The sequence below is a fragment of the Phymastichus coffea genome, unplaced genomic scaffold, assembly GCF_024137745.1.
Source record: "Phymastichus coffea isolate CEN01 unplaced genomic scaffold, Cenicafe_Pcof_1.1 PCOF00077, whole genome shotgun sequence".
Lineage (NCBI taxonomy): Eukaryota > Metazoa > Arthropoda > Insecta > Hymenoptera > Eulophidae > Phymastichus > Phymastichus coffea.
In genome coordinates, this window is record NW_026706888.1 from 667,108 (window position 1) to 684,036 (window position 16,929).

Sequence of the window (16,929 nt, forward strand, 5' to 3'; positions counted from 1 at the left end):
CGAGAAACACGATTGTGTTATATAAATCCAACAAAGTAGTTGGATGTTTAATAAGATTTTGAATTATAAATAGTTGGTTACAATAGTTTATTAAGTATTAGGAGTTATTAAAGTCCTCTATAAACATAAACTAGGCGGCTCTTAGAAAAGATTTCTTATGCGTACAGGAAAACATAAAGTTTAAATTTATATCATAGAGGTTGATGAAATGTTGTAATAAGATTCCGAATGTATCACTTGTATTAGCATTTCCGACTGGAGGTAATAAGAAAACAGAAAACTGCATTATTCTTTAATTCGTGGTTAATGACTACGAATTTGTGCTTAGCGTACAACTAGAACTACATAGAAAAATAATTTGTCAATTTAATAGTTACTTACATAGATACAAAGTATTGTCTGTGCTGTGGTTACAAAGCTTTGTAAGAAAATATTCATCTAACAATTAGAAAAAGTATATGTTCAAGATTGCTTTCATTCATTTCGTTAAAAATTTAGATAACCACAATGAGAAATATAATTTATCATGCTAATGTCAGAAGCCATTGATTCTCGTGGGCATTGAATGCTATTATCATCAAAATAAAATGCAACTATAGCAATTTTAGCAACGATCGCCTGGCCAAAGATAAAAAATTAAAAATCGATTTGATTAAACAATCACTTCATTCTAATATGTAGTAGCAAAACAAAATATTCTTCCGCTACAATATTTGTCCTTAAAATCAAGCATTTGCTATGCTCAATCCCACCATCCGCGTGGATTTGCTTAATTAGCGCTAGAGAGAAAGCATCAGGCTCGTGTACGCGGCGAATCGCGAATACTTACCTCTCTTTGCCCCCCTCCCCCCTCTCATTTTCTCGCTTATTACATAACAACGTAGCTTTCTCTCGTCCAAAAGGCCCTTTGATCAGGTTGTTATACCGCCCACCCTCTCACATTCACTTAAAGCCTTGCGTGAACACTGTAAATTCTTAATTAACGTGCACGTTACTCTCCCGCGAATATATGCGTAAATGCGCACATACGAGTGTTGAATTATTGTTGAAAGTGCTCTTGACTATGTTACGGTAATTGGATTTTAACCTTGTGTGTTACATTATTAAACTGCACATATCTTGTGAAATTGAACATATTCAAAATAATGCATGTCTTTTTTCATAATTTTTACCTTGAAATCGTGTGTTGGCTGGAATGAATACATTTTCACTACGAAAAAATATTGTCAGCTACTCTGGTCGTATACTTCCTTGAAGATAAAAATATATTTTTCAATTTTCGGTAATGGAGCTCATTTTAAAGCCTCTTATTTGTCCTTTAAAATGAACTGTCGCGAGAATTTTTTGATGATACCTACCCCGTTTTATTACATTTTGAATGAAACTACTGTTTTTTGTCATGAAATTACAATAAACTCAACAAAGAAAAGGGTGCTTTTATAGTTTATTATGAAATTTTGGCATACTTTTATTATAAGAGCGACCGTTTGTGTCAGTTTTCAAAAAGATTTGTCGAATTAAAATTGTAAAAATGCGAAACGTTAACGCACATACACAAATGTATACCTTATTTCACTTTTCCACGCTTTCTAAAAAGTTCGATAAATCTTTTCCTATGCGTTAAAATGCTGCATAATTAAAAAAAAACATACTCGTACCACAAAAACAAACATGTATACCAAGTTTTAAAAAGATTCATGGAAAATTGTAAAAATGTGAGACGTTAACGCTCATACAAAGCCAACATCAAATTTTTTTTTATTTTGTAAAAAAATAGCTATACTATTTTTTCTAGTCACCACATAAAAAATAATAATTCCAAATAATTTTTCTACCTCACTTGAAGAATTTCCAAACATCTTTCTTAAATCAAGAGAAATGAAACCAGAAAGTTTTAATTCAAGAACGCATTTCCCATTCTAAGAATTCATTCAAAATTACAAATAAATATTCGGTAATTACGAAATGCTTTCCCGTAGCTATCAAATAATGTCCAAAAAAAATTGTTATATGTATTGATATCTATCTAATTTCATAGATGTATCTTGATTGCCAGGCAGAAATAATCAATGCTAGTATCCGCGTTCCAGTTCTCATGTATACGGTAGCAGAGTGGCGATAGGGCCACGAGAAATAGCTCAAAACCACAAAAATTCTCGGCACACTTTCCACCGCCGTACCTTTCCTAACTTTAATAAATAATAAAAAAAAACCATCTACAAAGGAATATTCCACAAAATCAAACGCTCTGCGTGAAATTGCTCTCGCGCGCGCAACCCATAATATCGATTGTACGACCCCCGTTTCTAGACTCCCCACCCCCCTTTAAAAATTCGGTAGTGATCGGGCGTCACCGACACGCTCCCGCGCTTAATTAGCTTGTGCCGACAAAAAGGGGCGACACATTTCGATTTTCAGGTTATACGTATGAAGAAGAGTATAGACGATGAGCGGTTACCTTTGGGAATTATTTCATCGCTACATGATGTTACGTTATTGGACTGGATGAACGGCGACGATTGTTTGGGGAGTATCGGATTTTTTTCATATTTTTTTATTTGTTTCATTGGTGAACTATATATGTATTCTCGTATTACTCGTGTGAAATTAAGGTTTATGTGATTCATATTATCACTCGAATGTAGCGTAATTTGTATTATTATGACTTTAATTATAATTTATTGCCACGCATGTTGTTATGGAATTTTATTCACTATAGTTTTGAAGAGACATCTCGACAATCCCCGTAACGAAATCACGCATCGAATAGAGAAACTTACGTATTAGGACATATTCAAATTTACAGGAAATTTTACATTTTTTATCATAGAGATCAGTGAAAGTGCATATCAAATTCTATTGTTTCAATTATAATAGATTTTCAACTGAGCGAATATATAAAAAAATTTATGTTTTTAGAAATTAATTGGGTTAAGTAGCATAAAGTTTTATAAAATAGATGAGCGGGTGAACAAGGTATCGAGATGATTTATACAGTAGACAAAAAATATATTAAAACATAATTTTAGAAAATAAAAAATAAAACACTATAGCGTTAACAAACTTGTGTGTACGTGCGTGCGTGTGTGTGTGCGCGCGCACTTTTTATAGGCAGCGCACGCGTAAGCAGCTATCCCTAAAACTGATTACGTTTATGTATGCGTGACTCTTTCCTTTGTGCTCTCACCCGTGTTAAAGCTTTGTGCGCTCTGTGCCTTAATAACGTGCCTTTCCTCCTTTCAACTCTATTTTTTATTTATATGCTTGTTCGAGCAAATGTCGTTCCGTCGAACGTGTTAAAATGAAAAAATAAATGAATGGCCTTTTCAAACTCAAATTCGAGAGACTTCAATTTTCCAACAACCAAAAAAAATCACTAACTGAACGTAAAAAGAATTATTAGTGGGAATATTGCAATATTCTGGCGTCTACGTATATACATGTCCGCTTACAAAAGTCAAAATTGTAAGCCTTTTCCTATATTAGCTTTTGCCAATTCATTTCCACTCAACCGAGCTGTCCGCTAAGCCTCGTTTGTGTGCGCGCTTCGGCAGCTTTCAAACGAAAAACAACGGAAAAGATGTCAAATATTTCTTCTGCCTGCCTGACGGAAGTTTTGTTCGACCAATAAATGTTTGTTTTGAATCCGTCAATGCGAATCGACCGTATTTCAATCCTTGAGCGCCGTCCTGAAATAGACGATGAGTTTTTTCGGTTTTCAATTCGGTTTTATTTGTGAGATCCATTAACAGAGTTAAAACTCTTCGAGAACGATGCTCATTTCGGAACGCGCCCGTGCGTGCGCGTGTCAACAATGAATTTTCAATGTTTATTGGAAACGGTACTTTGTGTTTGCATCTATCTGAATAATTAATCGATAGTGTGCACTCACTTTTCAAAGCCAAATATACGATCACATCAGGTTTGATCATATTACAAGGATTTTAAAGCGAAAAAATGTGTTTATTGATCTGGAAATATACTGAATTTTTCGTAAACGTTACTTCGTTGCTTATGATACTATGGAACTCTGTTGTTCGTTAAAGTCTGGAAATCGATGTGAACTGTGGAGAAATGAATTTATATCCGTCTAATAATTTACAGAGGAAACGCTACAACGGCCTATGCAGTTTGCGCTTTTCCCGGGAAAAACCGACGCTATAAATTACCTTGATATCTAGTTAAAAATCACTTTGACAAAAACACACACTAACCACGTCACCTGCGTATGGTCGGGTCAACACCATTATGCGTATAAACTATTAATGAAAAACTAAAACGTAAGACCGGTTATAAATCGAGTTTATGATTAGCAAACTTTTGCACCAAAAAAACTGCGTGTAACGGATGTCGTGTGCACGTTGACGAGTGCGAGCTGCGGTTTTGGTCGTTTGTCCCTCTTATATGATTCATGGAGGTCGTAATACCATTCACCTCGTATCCAGAATAATTCTATGAACAATTTTACGCTAAGCACCTTGTCTCCTTGACCCGGAAACAAGTAGAAACATTAGTTTTGAATTTCGGATTAACGAAATTGATGAAGCGTGAATGGTGGACATGGTTCAAAGAACAAAAAGAGCTTTGTAAGAGCGAATTGCAGCATTTGCATGCTTGAACACCTCAATACTTTCTAAAGTCTTCTAGTAGTTCGAAACTTATCGAGGATGCTATCTTGCCATTTTGAATTTAAAAAGCTTTAAGTTCTAGAAGGTGATTTCATTTTCCTGCATGAAATTTGTTATTCTCATAATGTTGTATTCATTAATAAATATCCTCAAAATAAAGAATTCCTAAGCAGACATGAAAAATTTGTGAAATCCAACCGGAGGATCTCCTTGCGTAAGCTTCTCGCGATTTTCATTTTCCAGAAAAATGAATCATAAAGACTCTTTTCTCTCTAAGGAGTATAAAAAAGCTCCTACATATTTACATATATGTCGCTACTATCTCAAGTATGTCACTCATATAAGCGCACACGGCTTTCCCCCCTTTAAACACCAACCGTATATAGTTTGCTCTTTCTCTCGCACAAATCGCAAAAGGAGCTTTTCTCTCCACAAGTGCGGACTTAAGAAAAAAAAGGGCGCGCTGATGTATCCCCTTTTCTACTCCTGGAGGGCGAGGACATTAGCCTCCATTTATTTTGCGATGAGAATCGACGTTGTTGGCCTCGTTTACCTTATCGTTTGCGCTCGCTTTTTCCTGTTCTTTTTCATTTACGACCGCAACGATGTTGTTATGATAAAGTGTAACCAAGTGGGTTATAAAGAATGGCGCCTTTGGAAATTTAAAAGCAAAAACATATTTCTTGTTGGCGTTCAATATGAGGTAAATTTTCACAAGGAATGCAAGCGTTTTCGTTGACGGTCTTGTCATTTTTCTGCCAAGACAAATGAGTTGACTTTCGTCTGTTACGCGGAAAAGTTCCTCGAGTGATCATACAAATCTCTGCACTTTAGACCCAATTTATTCTAAAATTTACATTCGAAAACGCGCTCAGCATTCAGAAATTCTCAAATTTAGAGTCAAGACTAGCGTGTGTGACGCTCTGCAAGTCAAATCTTGTCTTGAAACTTCATCGCTCCACATTGCTTTCTACTCGGCCCGTCTAGTTGTCATCGTCAACGCACATCTCTCTCTCTCTCTCTCTCTCTCTCTCTCTCTCTCTCTCTCTCTCTCTCTCTTTCTCTCTCTCTCTTTCTCTCTCTCTTTCTCTCTCTCTTTCTCTCTCTCTCTCTCTCTCGCTCTATACCCTCCGTCGTTGTCATCGTCAATGGTGTCGAAGAAATTTATCGGATTCTCTAAACGACCCAGCCGACGACGTAATGGTCCGCTGGTTCGCTTGTATTACCGTATATCAGAATGAGTTGGATCCCGCGCTCCGCATGGAATTTCCGAATACAATACCACAGACTACTTCAGTATATGGGCATTTTCGTGGTTATTGTACCTATGGAACTAATATTGCGGTTTTACGAAAGGTGTAGACATGAGTAAAATTTTAAATGTGGGAGATTGTTTTTGTTTTACTTTCATTCGTTATCGATAATATTTTTGTGTACCGTGATGAATTTCTTGTTCATCCTGAGTAAATTAAAATATATTGGATATTGTCAGCTCTGTAATGAAATAGGCAATCAACAATAATAATTTAAAACAACTTTGTTTCTTACTTTTTTTCCGTCTATTGATTGAATAAAAACATTCCTCCAATTAGATTTTGGCAATTTCTCTGATTTTTTAACTGTATGGTTACTGCAATGAAATAATTGACAATACAATTATTATCAAGTAGATGAATTTATTTGCACTCGTTTAGTTCATATTTAACATCCAATCCAAACTTCCAAACACATTTTATTAAATCGTCAACTTACTCAATATAAAGCGGTAAATATTAGAATTAAAATTTAGAAAGACAAAATTTGCAATAATTAATTTTGCAACAACGGCCACGCTAAGTTGCGCCAAAACAATAAATATAAGTTACGTGCGATGGAAATGAATAAGGAGCTTTGAGCAGTCCGGACAAACGTGCGCTTTTCAGCATCGTAAATTTGACATGAAACTTTGTTTCATCCTCAAAAGCTAGTGTCTAGTTGCAAAAGGCTTTACACGTCGCAGAACTCGACGTAATAATTTAACGTCTTCCGTAACAAAGTCAGAAAAAATGAAAGCGTAGCATGTGCACAATACGATGTCGAAAACGAAATCCACGCGCGGTGAAAACGTCTGTCACGCGCAATTTGCCCTCGAGGCATCTTTGCGAAACTACTAACGCGATTTTACCCCAGGAGCCGTTTCAGTATAATTATGCTACACATGATCGCTTTTACCACCCTTACCCTGTGAAGTGACTTGCTTTGGCCTAATTTATAGCAAGTGACGCGTATCTTATATAGCAACCAGATTCTTGTGGGGACGCAATGAGTTTGGTTTTAAGAGAAATTAGTTTTAAAGAATACCGCGAGAGAAATTTACACAAGAATCCTACAATTAATTTAATTACAATTGTGGACGTAGACGAATATTTCTTTCAATCAGACGTCTGTAAGCATACAGTCGTAAAAATACCGAAGGAGGTTTGGACCAATTTAATCACATTATCCAAGACCTTCAATGGAAATCACCAACATCAACTCAAATAAAATAAAAGTGGATATTGAAAGTGCTGAAACGTTTTTGAAGATAAATAAAAAAAATTAAAATAAATGTCATTCAACTAACAGTCTTGCCAGTTACTTTACAGTACACAGCAGCCTATCAGGCGACGACGTCGTCGTTCTATATGCTCCAGAGCTATTCAATTTGAAGTTGGCGCGTGGTGGCGGTCTTTGAACTCACCGCGTATCTCATTTCGAGAGAGAGAGAGAGAGAGAGGGAGGGAAAGAGGAAGAGCGAAAGAGACTGGGAGTATGGAGATTGTATAGGTCTCTATGACCAAGAGGCTGTTGCTGGGCTTTTGCTATATTTTGTGTATGTGCCTGGAATGAAAGCAGACAACGAGGCGTCGTTGACCTTCGCGTTGCCGTCCTCATCTTGCACTCTCTTTTTCCTATCAGTTTGTTTTTCATCAAAATTCATGAGCATCACACGATTATTTTCGACTTTGATCAACAATTTGACTTTATGATGAAACATCGACGACCGGAGATAATTTAATTACCACGGTGGCAGTTTATTGATCGAGCTTTAAGATGAGTGTGTAAACCGACTTACGCCTTTTTTTTTAACTATTACAAATTTAGTAGACACCCGCATTCGTAATAATACATCAAAATGTACGATCGTCGTATACCTACATAAAATAACATGCGTTCAATCGCAAATTGAATAACGGTTCGTGCAATGTTAATGAGGTGCCTTGTTTCATTCAAGCAAACGTGGCTTATTAATTCGGCATAGTAAACATTCGTAAACGTATGCGCGTAGCACTAACTATATGTCTGTAAGTGGTACATCAGAGAGCGACATTACACACACGCGAATCAGCTGTGCAACAATCCTATTAGCAAGAAAAAGGTAAACAAACACACCTCTCTGTCGCTTACTCTTGCGCACACGTATAGGTCCTAACCTTTAAAAAAGAAACAAAAAACGGAGAAGAATCTAACCTCAAATGACCTGGAATCGATCGCCATAGGAGCATGAAGGTATTGTAAACAAAGAGTACAACTAAAAGTGTACTACAGAATATACTCACTCAGAGAAGTGGACAAAAGCAAGGCAAAACCCAGGAACGAATAGATCGTCACTGCCAATGCGCCAGCGTCGTCCAAACGCCACGAGGCTGGGCATTTTCGCCGTCGTAGAAACTCCAGTAGTAACAACGCACGCACATCACTTGATCCATACACTATCTCGTAAAGAAACAAGGAAAAGACTGTATAATATCTTTACGATAAGCTTTGGATACGGAGTCTCGACTGCTGCTACGAGAGATGGAATCTCGACTGCTACCGACGACGAGATAGAGTGAGAGCAGCGTAGGTATGTGTGGCGGCGCGGTAGGCTCTGCTACTGCCGGCGGCAAGACAGCTAGGGGACGATGGATGAGTGAGAGAGAGCAAGGGGGATTATAGAACGATAACGAGGGGAGCAGTATCCACTACGCGCGGGTGGGAGAGAGAAAACGGCATAGGGAGACTTTGGCAGAGTAGATGTATGTTGGATGCTGTGCGGGGTTTTGTGTGAAAATCACATGTGCGCGCGCGTGTGTGCGGATGATTTTTGTGCGATACGGTCGCCTTTAGGGCATTGATTTTTCTCTCTCCGCTGGCTGTGGACAATGTTGCCGTGTGTAGCTTTTGTCTTATGTCGATATGACTTTGTGTGTGCGATTAAAAATACAGTATGCTGATAGGTAGCGATTATTTTTGATCAAGTAATCAAATATTTCCTTTCGACCGCATGTGTGCGTGATAAGAACATGTTATATGTGCTGCAATAAATGATTCACCTTTAGAATATAAGTATGCGAAAATTTGTGCTATGAATTTAATAAATTAGTAAAGTGTTCGCATAAAAGAATTTATTATAACGTTGTATAGAAAGAGTTTATAAATCATTACTGAAAAGCTCAAAAAACTAACTTTGCAATTTGATCGTATTTCTTATAAGGATTTCTCTTGTGGTTTGCGAGTTTTACAGTGAATTAAATTTTCAGCAAAACTACTCAATCGTGATATAAAAGTTTAACAATACGCGTTCTTACATTCTTTTAAATAGCATTGGAAAATACATCAAAAAGAAAGAACCAAATAATAAAATAATAAAAGAGTGAAAACTTTGAAACAAGTGGCATTTTGTTTGCAGCGCATTGACAATCGTTTATTGAAACGAGCTTGCATACGAAGGCCTGATAAATTTATGAATAAAGATTGATGCAAGCGTGGGTAGTATAACACATCTTGTCCTACGCGCGTCTGTTCATATTAATAGACAATCGATTGAAGTTCATGATGCATACATTAACTCTACGTTTTGCGGGTTGATAAAAAAACTGAGCACAGATACAGCGCGTTTAGCCAGTTAGTTGGTTTCGAAATCGATTAGAATCAAGCTGAAATCAGTTGAATTGAAAATAAAATTAAACTGATCCTACTTTAAAAAAACACAGACAAAAAGTCAATAACACGAGCGCATCGAAGTAAAGAACAGTAACGTCAAATTACGCGACCACTCATTGAACGAATGCGCGAGAGTGAGGCGAGCAACTTCTCGCGTCGTCGATTAAATTGGCAAATCGCGTGGGCGCTGTAATGATAAGCTCGTATATGAGAGAGACAAGGGAACTTGCAAGCCCTGTCACACGTGTTAACTCATAGACATCATGAATATATGCATATCGGCTGACGCTACGCATAACAGTGCGGGGTATAGTTGGCTATCTCGCGATCCAACGGCGTGCGAGCATCGCACATTGTTTGCACACGCGGCGCTTTGCCAATTTTCAATTAGTTCCTCGCCTGAGATATTGCTGACTTTTCAGCTAATTTTCGTAATTTTATGTACCGTGCACATAATTGATCGTCGTTGTAAATCAACGATTACTCGGCGATTTTTTCATTTTGAATATAGCAGTATAATATGCTTCTTTTCCACATTTCCGCTGGCGACTTTATAAACTTTAAAAAGTTCAACGATTTTCTTTGGTACACAATGCTGCAATGTGTTAACGAATTTAATTAACGATGAGTAATTAAAAGCATTAACAATGTCATAAAGCAGATTAATGAAACACAACTGTTAAATAATTGTTGGAATCAATTGATATGCGCATTGGCTTTCAATAATAACTTACTTTATTTTCTGCGGTACGATTCAAAATGATGTATTGTTTGAAGTACTCTCCCCAAACCATGACCAAGAATACTCGATAATATAGTAAAATTATAGCAGATCAAATAAATTTAAATTTAGTTTGGATAATTCAAGAAACTTTCTAACATCGACCTTAAATTCAATAAACTACAAGTTTTAAGAAAATCATCGCTCTAACTGAAAATAACTATTTACAAAATTTGGAGAAAGAAAAGAAGGTTGAATTTTTCGAAATCACACAAAGACGCCTATGCGTGATAAATCTCAACGGTAATATTCCCTCCCGTTTGTTCGCCTGTAAATTACCGAGACGCTTTGGAAACGTAAGTAGCAAGCACGTGCCACGAATAGCGAATCGAATTTGATCTATAAAGTCCGAGAGATAAAAACTTTAAGGCTTCAATTGCACGCGTTGATTAGTCGGCGTAGTAATCGGTATAAAAGCTCTGTAATATGTCATTTTCTCTTCTATCCATCGCTGCTCGGATCTTTACACGCGCACAATCGAAATGGCGTTTTCGTGATCGTGAAGCTAACTTGGATCCAAGAGTTTATACGAACCTGGTGGGAAATACGGTTTCCGAGGTTAATAGGTCAAGAGATGGAAAGGGGAAACTGCGAGGATGACCTGTGGACCGGTAGTGTACAAAACTGAAAGGCAAGCGAGGGAAAGAATGAGAGAGAAAATTCGGCAGTGGTGGCAATGCGCTCAGACTCAATCAGAAGTGCTGCTAGCCTCCGACTGTGGCGGTTGAATGCAAAAACTGCCGCTAAGAGGACAATTTTCGGACACGTCCACTCTACTCGTTTGGCTTCAGCAGAGACAGATTATTTTAATTCTTAGTGAATTGTATGTGAAAGTTATTGAGATTAGTAGGGTAAGATGATTCAAAGTTTGTAGAGCGGTTATTGGATTTCATATAACATTGTTTTCCTCGCTGGATTTTTTATTTTTATGGATACATTGTCATATAAACTAATCGACACTGTTCTTTTGAACAAATAAAAAATTCAACTGATAATTCAATTTTCTTATTTATTTTTGTTCTCTATATCCTCAACAATACGATTCACTGAATAAGCATAAAAACTCCGAACAGCTGGATGTTTCTTACTTTTCAACGGATCTATCTGAAAGGATGAGAGAAGCTTTGCAGCGAAAATCACTCGACGATAAGAAATCTATAGCTACTGTAAATATATAAAGTTGGGTTTATTGTAGGCCAAAAGCAGCGAGAGATATAGTGTGGTTGTAAAAGATTCGAATTACTGCGAAAAGCTGCATTAAACAAACTTTGATACTTCAAGGAAAATGACCTGTAAACATTTATATGGGTGGTAATGGGTATTAAAAATGTGACTGTAGTTGAAATTTATAAGATTTATTTTTTTTTCATTCAATAGGCTTCTTACTTAAAATTACGGTGAAAAATTTTTTTAATTTACTATTTTTCAGAAATTTGCATCGAGAATAATAAATAGTCGCAATTGTCGTCCTATAACTTTTCATTAGTTTGAAACAATTTTTTATCAAAAAAATATACTTTTTTTAATAGTGAATTTCGATTAGTTGTCGTTTTTGTAAATTTCACAAGACACATTGGACTAAATTTAATTTTATAAAATATACGAAAAAAAGAAGAAAAGTAGCTGCATATAATAAGCCCTTCGCCATTTTCAAAATTCTAGTTTCTGAATAACGATATCCAATAGCATTATTTTTAAAATACGTGTTACTTTTACTTAAAATATTATTAATCTAAATGAAGAATGTCAAGCTAGAGGAGATATTCGAAAGATTCGTGAACAGATAAACCTTGAAGTACTTTTTTCAAGTACTTTGTTCAGAATAATGTTGCATGAAATTATAAGAATAGTTGGTATGATTATTCTCGTAATTTTAACTTACAACTTTTAATATTGTAATTCCAACACAAACAATTTCGAAAATAAAATAGAATTTTCACCCATCTATTTGTGACAGCTGCTAACATTGGTTTTATTTTCATTTCGTCAAAATACCAAAAAGTAGAATGTAACATGAAGTTTAGTGTAGATGCCCGTGATAAAAAAGTATACACGAGGAAAGTCACGTAGCGAAGTAACTGCAGAGAAAAAGTAAACACAGACAGTAGGTAGAGAAAAACGTACCAAGCGCAAAAGAGTTGACGGACATTTAAAATAGTATGGGCAGGAGAGAGAAAGAGAGAGAGAGAGAGAGAGAGAGAGAGAGAGAGTGAAAGAGGTAGAAAGGGCGTTTTGAAGTACGAAGATGCGAAAGAGGCAAATGGTGTAGACCGCTTTTAAAGGAGCTCTGATGAAAGCCGTTGTTTCATACTGTTTTAGTGCACTCATCCAGAGCTCCTTTTCTCCTACTCACACTCTTATACGAATGCAAGGATGTGATTTTTGTATTTTACAGTGCTTTTAGTGATACACACTTTATTTTTTTCTGAATCCTGTAATTACTTTCTCTTCGTTGTACTTTACATGTTGTTCTGTACCTCAGGAAAGCTTAAGTGCGCGCACAAGAGTGGAAAATTTTTGCGAAATTCACAGTAATTCTTTTCTTTTTGCTAGGAAATTGTTAGCTTGTTAGAAAAAAATATACATTTTTCCGACGGCCAAATTACTGGGGCAATCGACTGCACAGAACCTTTTTTTTCACTTCCGTCAATTTCTTATACCGATGTGATTTGCGCATGCCAACGTTGATTAAGAAACTCAATATTTTCCGTTCTAATTTTATAAAGTATTCCGTTTTATTCCATCAGCACCTCTTCGATCCATTAAAACAATACAATATCATTCTGTCGGTACTTGATAATTTAACTGTACACGTATGTACAAAGTTTATCGATCCACTTTGTCTTTTTTTATCAGTGGTTGATTTATTACAACGAATTGTTCAGAAACTCTATATTTTCGTCGATGTTAACGCAAGTTTTAGAGCAAAGCTATAATAGCAATCCGAAGACCATTACTGTTTGAAATAAAATTGATCAATTTACATAATATACTCTTTATTTCAATGAACCAAAATTGTTCGCGGAACTTTATAATATAAAAGTTACCTCGATCAACACTGTTATTTTGAAAGTTCCAAGCTGCATTGTAAATTCAAAAAAGCTTTCTTCATTATTACTGAATGTAGAGTAATAATTTAATTTCCGCAAATGGTAATTTCAACTATGTGGTGCTAAACAAATAACATTAAAATTACTTTTCGAGAGCGAAATAATCTTGCCTTGAAAGAAATATTCTCTGTTGTGTTGCATTCTTAATTGTAAATGTTCTTAATTAAAGAAATATCGTGGGTAAAGCCTGGTAAGAGTCACTCGACTCCATTGTCCGCTTTTACTCGCGGTCGCCACGTTTTCACGGCTTGGAGAATATTCGCCAGCTGTTTGGGGCCGCGAATGCAATTGCATCTGCTATACTTCCGCGAGGACAATTTAGTGGGGTCGATTAGGCGAAATGCGCAACGAGACAGATTCAAAGTGGCTGGGGAGGCATTCAATCTCGGACAGTAGTCGCTCTCTCTCTCTCTCTCTCTCTCTCTCTCTCTCTCTCTCTCATTTTCATTTAATAAAGCGCATATAGTTAATTTTAATTATAATATCATTTTACACAGCCAACCTTATCTTCAAAGAATAGACAACGACAAGAAAGAACACTCAAACCGTTACAAAAACTATGAGCTTAAATATCTTTTTTTAAATATTTTTTTATTTTAAGTTATTATTTTTGGATTTTAGTCGAAAGATGTTTCATTTCGGTAGCATTTCGCCCTTATCCATATTATACTTTTTTTTCTTGACTTATGTTAAAAGAAGAAAATTTATCTTAAGAATTTGATTATTACGTTATTTGGAAGGCATCGACTATTAACACAAATCATTTACAAAAAAAAATTTTTCAGACAAAAAAAGTGAAAGGTGGAATAAATATTCTAAAAAAATGAAAGTAAAGTAGGTAAGCACTCACCATATCAGATGCAGAACGAAGAGGAAAGCGCCAGGTACAACAAGATCGTCGCTGCCGACGCTCCATCGTCTGCGGAACACGACGATCCCGGGCATATCGTTCGTTCCCTTCTTCTACGATGAATCTCTCACGCAACGGCAACATTTTAACACGAGCGCGATCGTCACTGGTTGTCCCGTAGTTGATGATTTTAATCGGTCGGAAGATTCAACGATCGTCATCGCCGTCAGCTTTTGCTGCATCTTTCATCGACTTGTCTACTACTTTGGCGAGTCGTCGTCGTCGTCGCTGTAATGCGCACCAAGCCTGCAGTTATAATAAGAAATATCGGTTGATGCGTTAGTTACGATTTTTTCTTTTTAAATATTTTGTTTTTTTTTTTATAGCAAATCGGTTCCGACGTCTTTTCGATAAAACCGTCTGTCTATCAGCGTCTTTTTGCCGTCTCTGGTAATATTATATGCGTCACTACGAAAGATTCGCAGAGCAAAAGAAACAACTCGCGTTTGCATATGAAAATTGTAGAAATATGAGGGCAGGTGTTTTCAGTATAAATAACTAAGAATATCACCCCGACAACATGCACACCAAAAGTTGCCGTAACTGTCCTTCTTTGTAGCTTGAGAGAATTTCACTCAGTCTATTGCTGCAACGTGTATATATCAACCAACGCCCACACTCGTAATATACCGATTCAAACAGTGAGTGTCTATAACGAGTAGCACGGAAGTCGCAGGGCCCTATTTCTCGCTCTCTTTCTTTCACTCTCTCTTTTTCTGTCTGTCTGTTTCTCTCTCTTGTATAGTCGAGTAATGATGTTCTATGTACAGGTGAGGTTTACTTGTAACGGATTTCCGGAAATGTCGGAAGGAAACGAGCCATAGTTTGACCCGTTGCACCGTTGCCCTTCCGGTTATTCGATACTTTGTCTAGGGCCGTATTCGAGAAATGTTTTTAGAAATATTTTTGCTATTGTGTGTAAAATCTTGATTATCGACTTTTCGACGTGCTTTGATAGACAATGATTAATGAGAGAGATTTTTTTTAGTGGAGTTTGACATGTTATTGATGATAATGGTGGCAGCTGAAGCTTCAATCACACTGTTATGTGTCTGATGGTATCTTGACATTTCTACTTGATTACTGGATAACACTTGAACGGTGTTAATGTTTTATTTGTATGATTTGTATATATATGACTTTCAATATGAATACGCGTTTCACAAAAGAAAACAATTCTTTAAAAAAAAAAAAGAATTATTTTTCTACATTATTAAAGTTAAACTAAAAAGCTTGTATATCTTTGAAGAAAAAAATTAATATAATCACAACTACTTTGATTTCATTTTGAAAAAAAAATTACTGAGTAAAATTACAAAGCAGTTATGACTCACCAGATATTTAAATTGTCAGTATGAAGAAGGAAAAAAACTGAAAAGAACAAAAATGTACGCTAAACTTTCGCAAAGTAGAGGACCCTAAAATAATGAAATTCAACCGAGCTCCCCTATCAGTGTTCTTCACCTTCACCCTTCTCTACTATACTGTACAGCATCTTGAGTTCTTTTTTTGAAGAAAAGGGAGAGACCACACTTCGTATGTATAATGCAGGCAGCGATGTGAGCTGGTGGTATGGCTGGTTCCCAGCCTTGAGAGATCAGGAGAACGGGAAGCTCCTACGTGAGCTTGGATGGCTCTTACTTTTGTTGAATTTTCGATAGCCCTATTTGAGTTTTAGAAAAAGAAATATTGGATTTTTACGAACAAAAAAAAAGAGAGTGACTTTTCTTGCGTACGCCGAAATTTAGTGATTGGTTGTGTGATATTGAATAAGTTTTTCGACTTTAAAAATAGATTCTCCCCTATAATACTTTATGCGAAGCAATACGCGCTGGAAACCCTATTCTAATGTGAGTCTAGAAAATGCTTACACATTGATGTAAAAATGTGTAATAATTATTGAAATACATAGAGAACTGATAATTAAAGCAAGTTCTTCTAATAATAATTAAATGGATTACGCATGTTCGAATTATCATCGACAAGAAAGTGCTCGATTAGTTAATAAATATAATGCAGACATTGAGTAAGGTTATTTTATATTCAAAAAATCATTACTTCGTCAAATTATAATTGTCAATACGTCCATCTTGGGCAAATAAAGAAATTGTAACTGAAAAGTATCTTTGTATACATGTGACTTTGCGAAAATCTTTTCAATTATTCATTTCACGTGTGTACTCTTGCAAGGAATACATTCCTGGGTATATAGTTATATTTATTAGACGAATACGAGATTTTGAATATTAAATACATTTTCCTCTACTCTTCGTTCCATCATATCTCGTAATATGATAAAAATATAATCACTACAACTAAAAGCTCGTAAAAGCAGCCATTAGAAGTAAAGACGAACTTTTCAAAACCCATTTTGCCCAACGGTAAAGAAAGAGGAAATTTCTAATCATAGCGAAACACCTTACCTGCACGTACGCAGTTTAGAAAAAAACTTTCGTGCTTTCGTGGAAGTTGATCCCATCAAAATGCACGTTTGCAATTAGAGCAAAGAATCTTTATAGTGAAAGATAATTAGTAATTTTACGATATTGATCACTA

At 36.1% G+C, this 16,929-nt stretch overlaps 1 protein-coding gene across 9 annotated transcripts in view; it reads right to left on the reverse strand.

The window, feature by feature from the left end:
- The window catches only part of LOC131668423 (diacylglycerol lipase-alpha), a 72,703-nt gene that overhangs the window by 51,009 nt on the left and 4,765 nt on the right, over positions 1-16,929 (reverse strand). For 8 of the 9 annotated variants that reach the window (XM_058942566.1, XM_058942563.1, XM_058942562.1 and 5 more), the window contains one exon: positions 14,314-14,619. In XM_058942566.1, coding sequence (XP_058798549.1) covers positions 14,314-14,408 — 95 coding nt within the window. In that variant the 5' untranslated portion in view covers positions 14,409-14,619. Of the gene's footprint in view, positions 1-8,206; positions 8,461-14,313; positions 14,620-16,929 lie in introns of those variants that run through there. The other variant, XM_058942564.1, reaches the window with a different exon arrangement.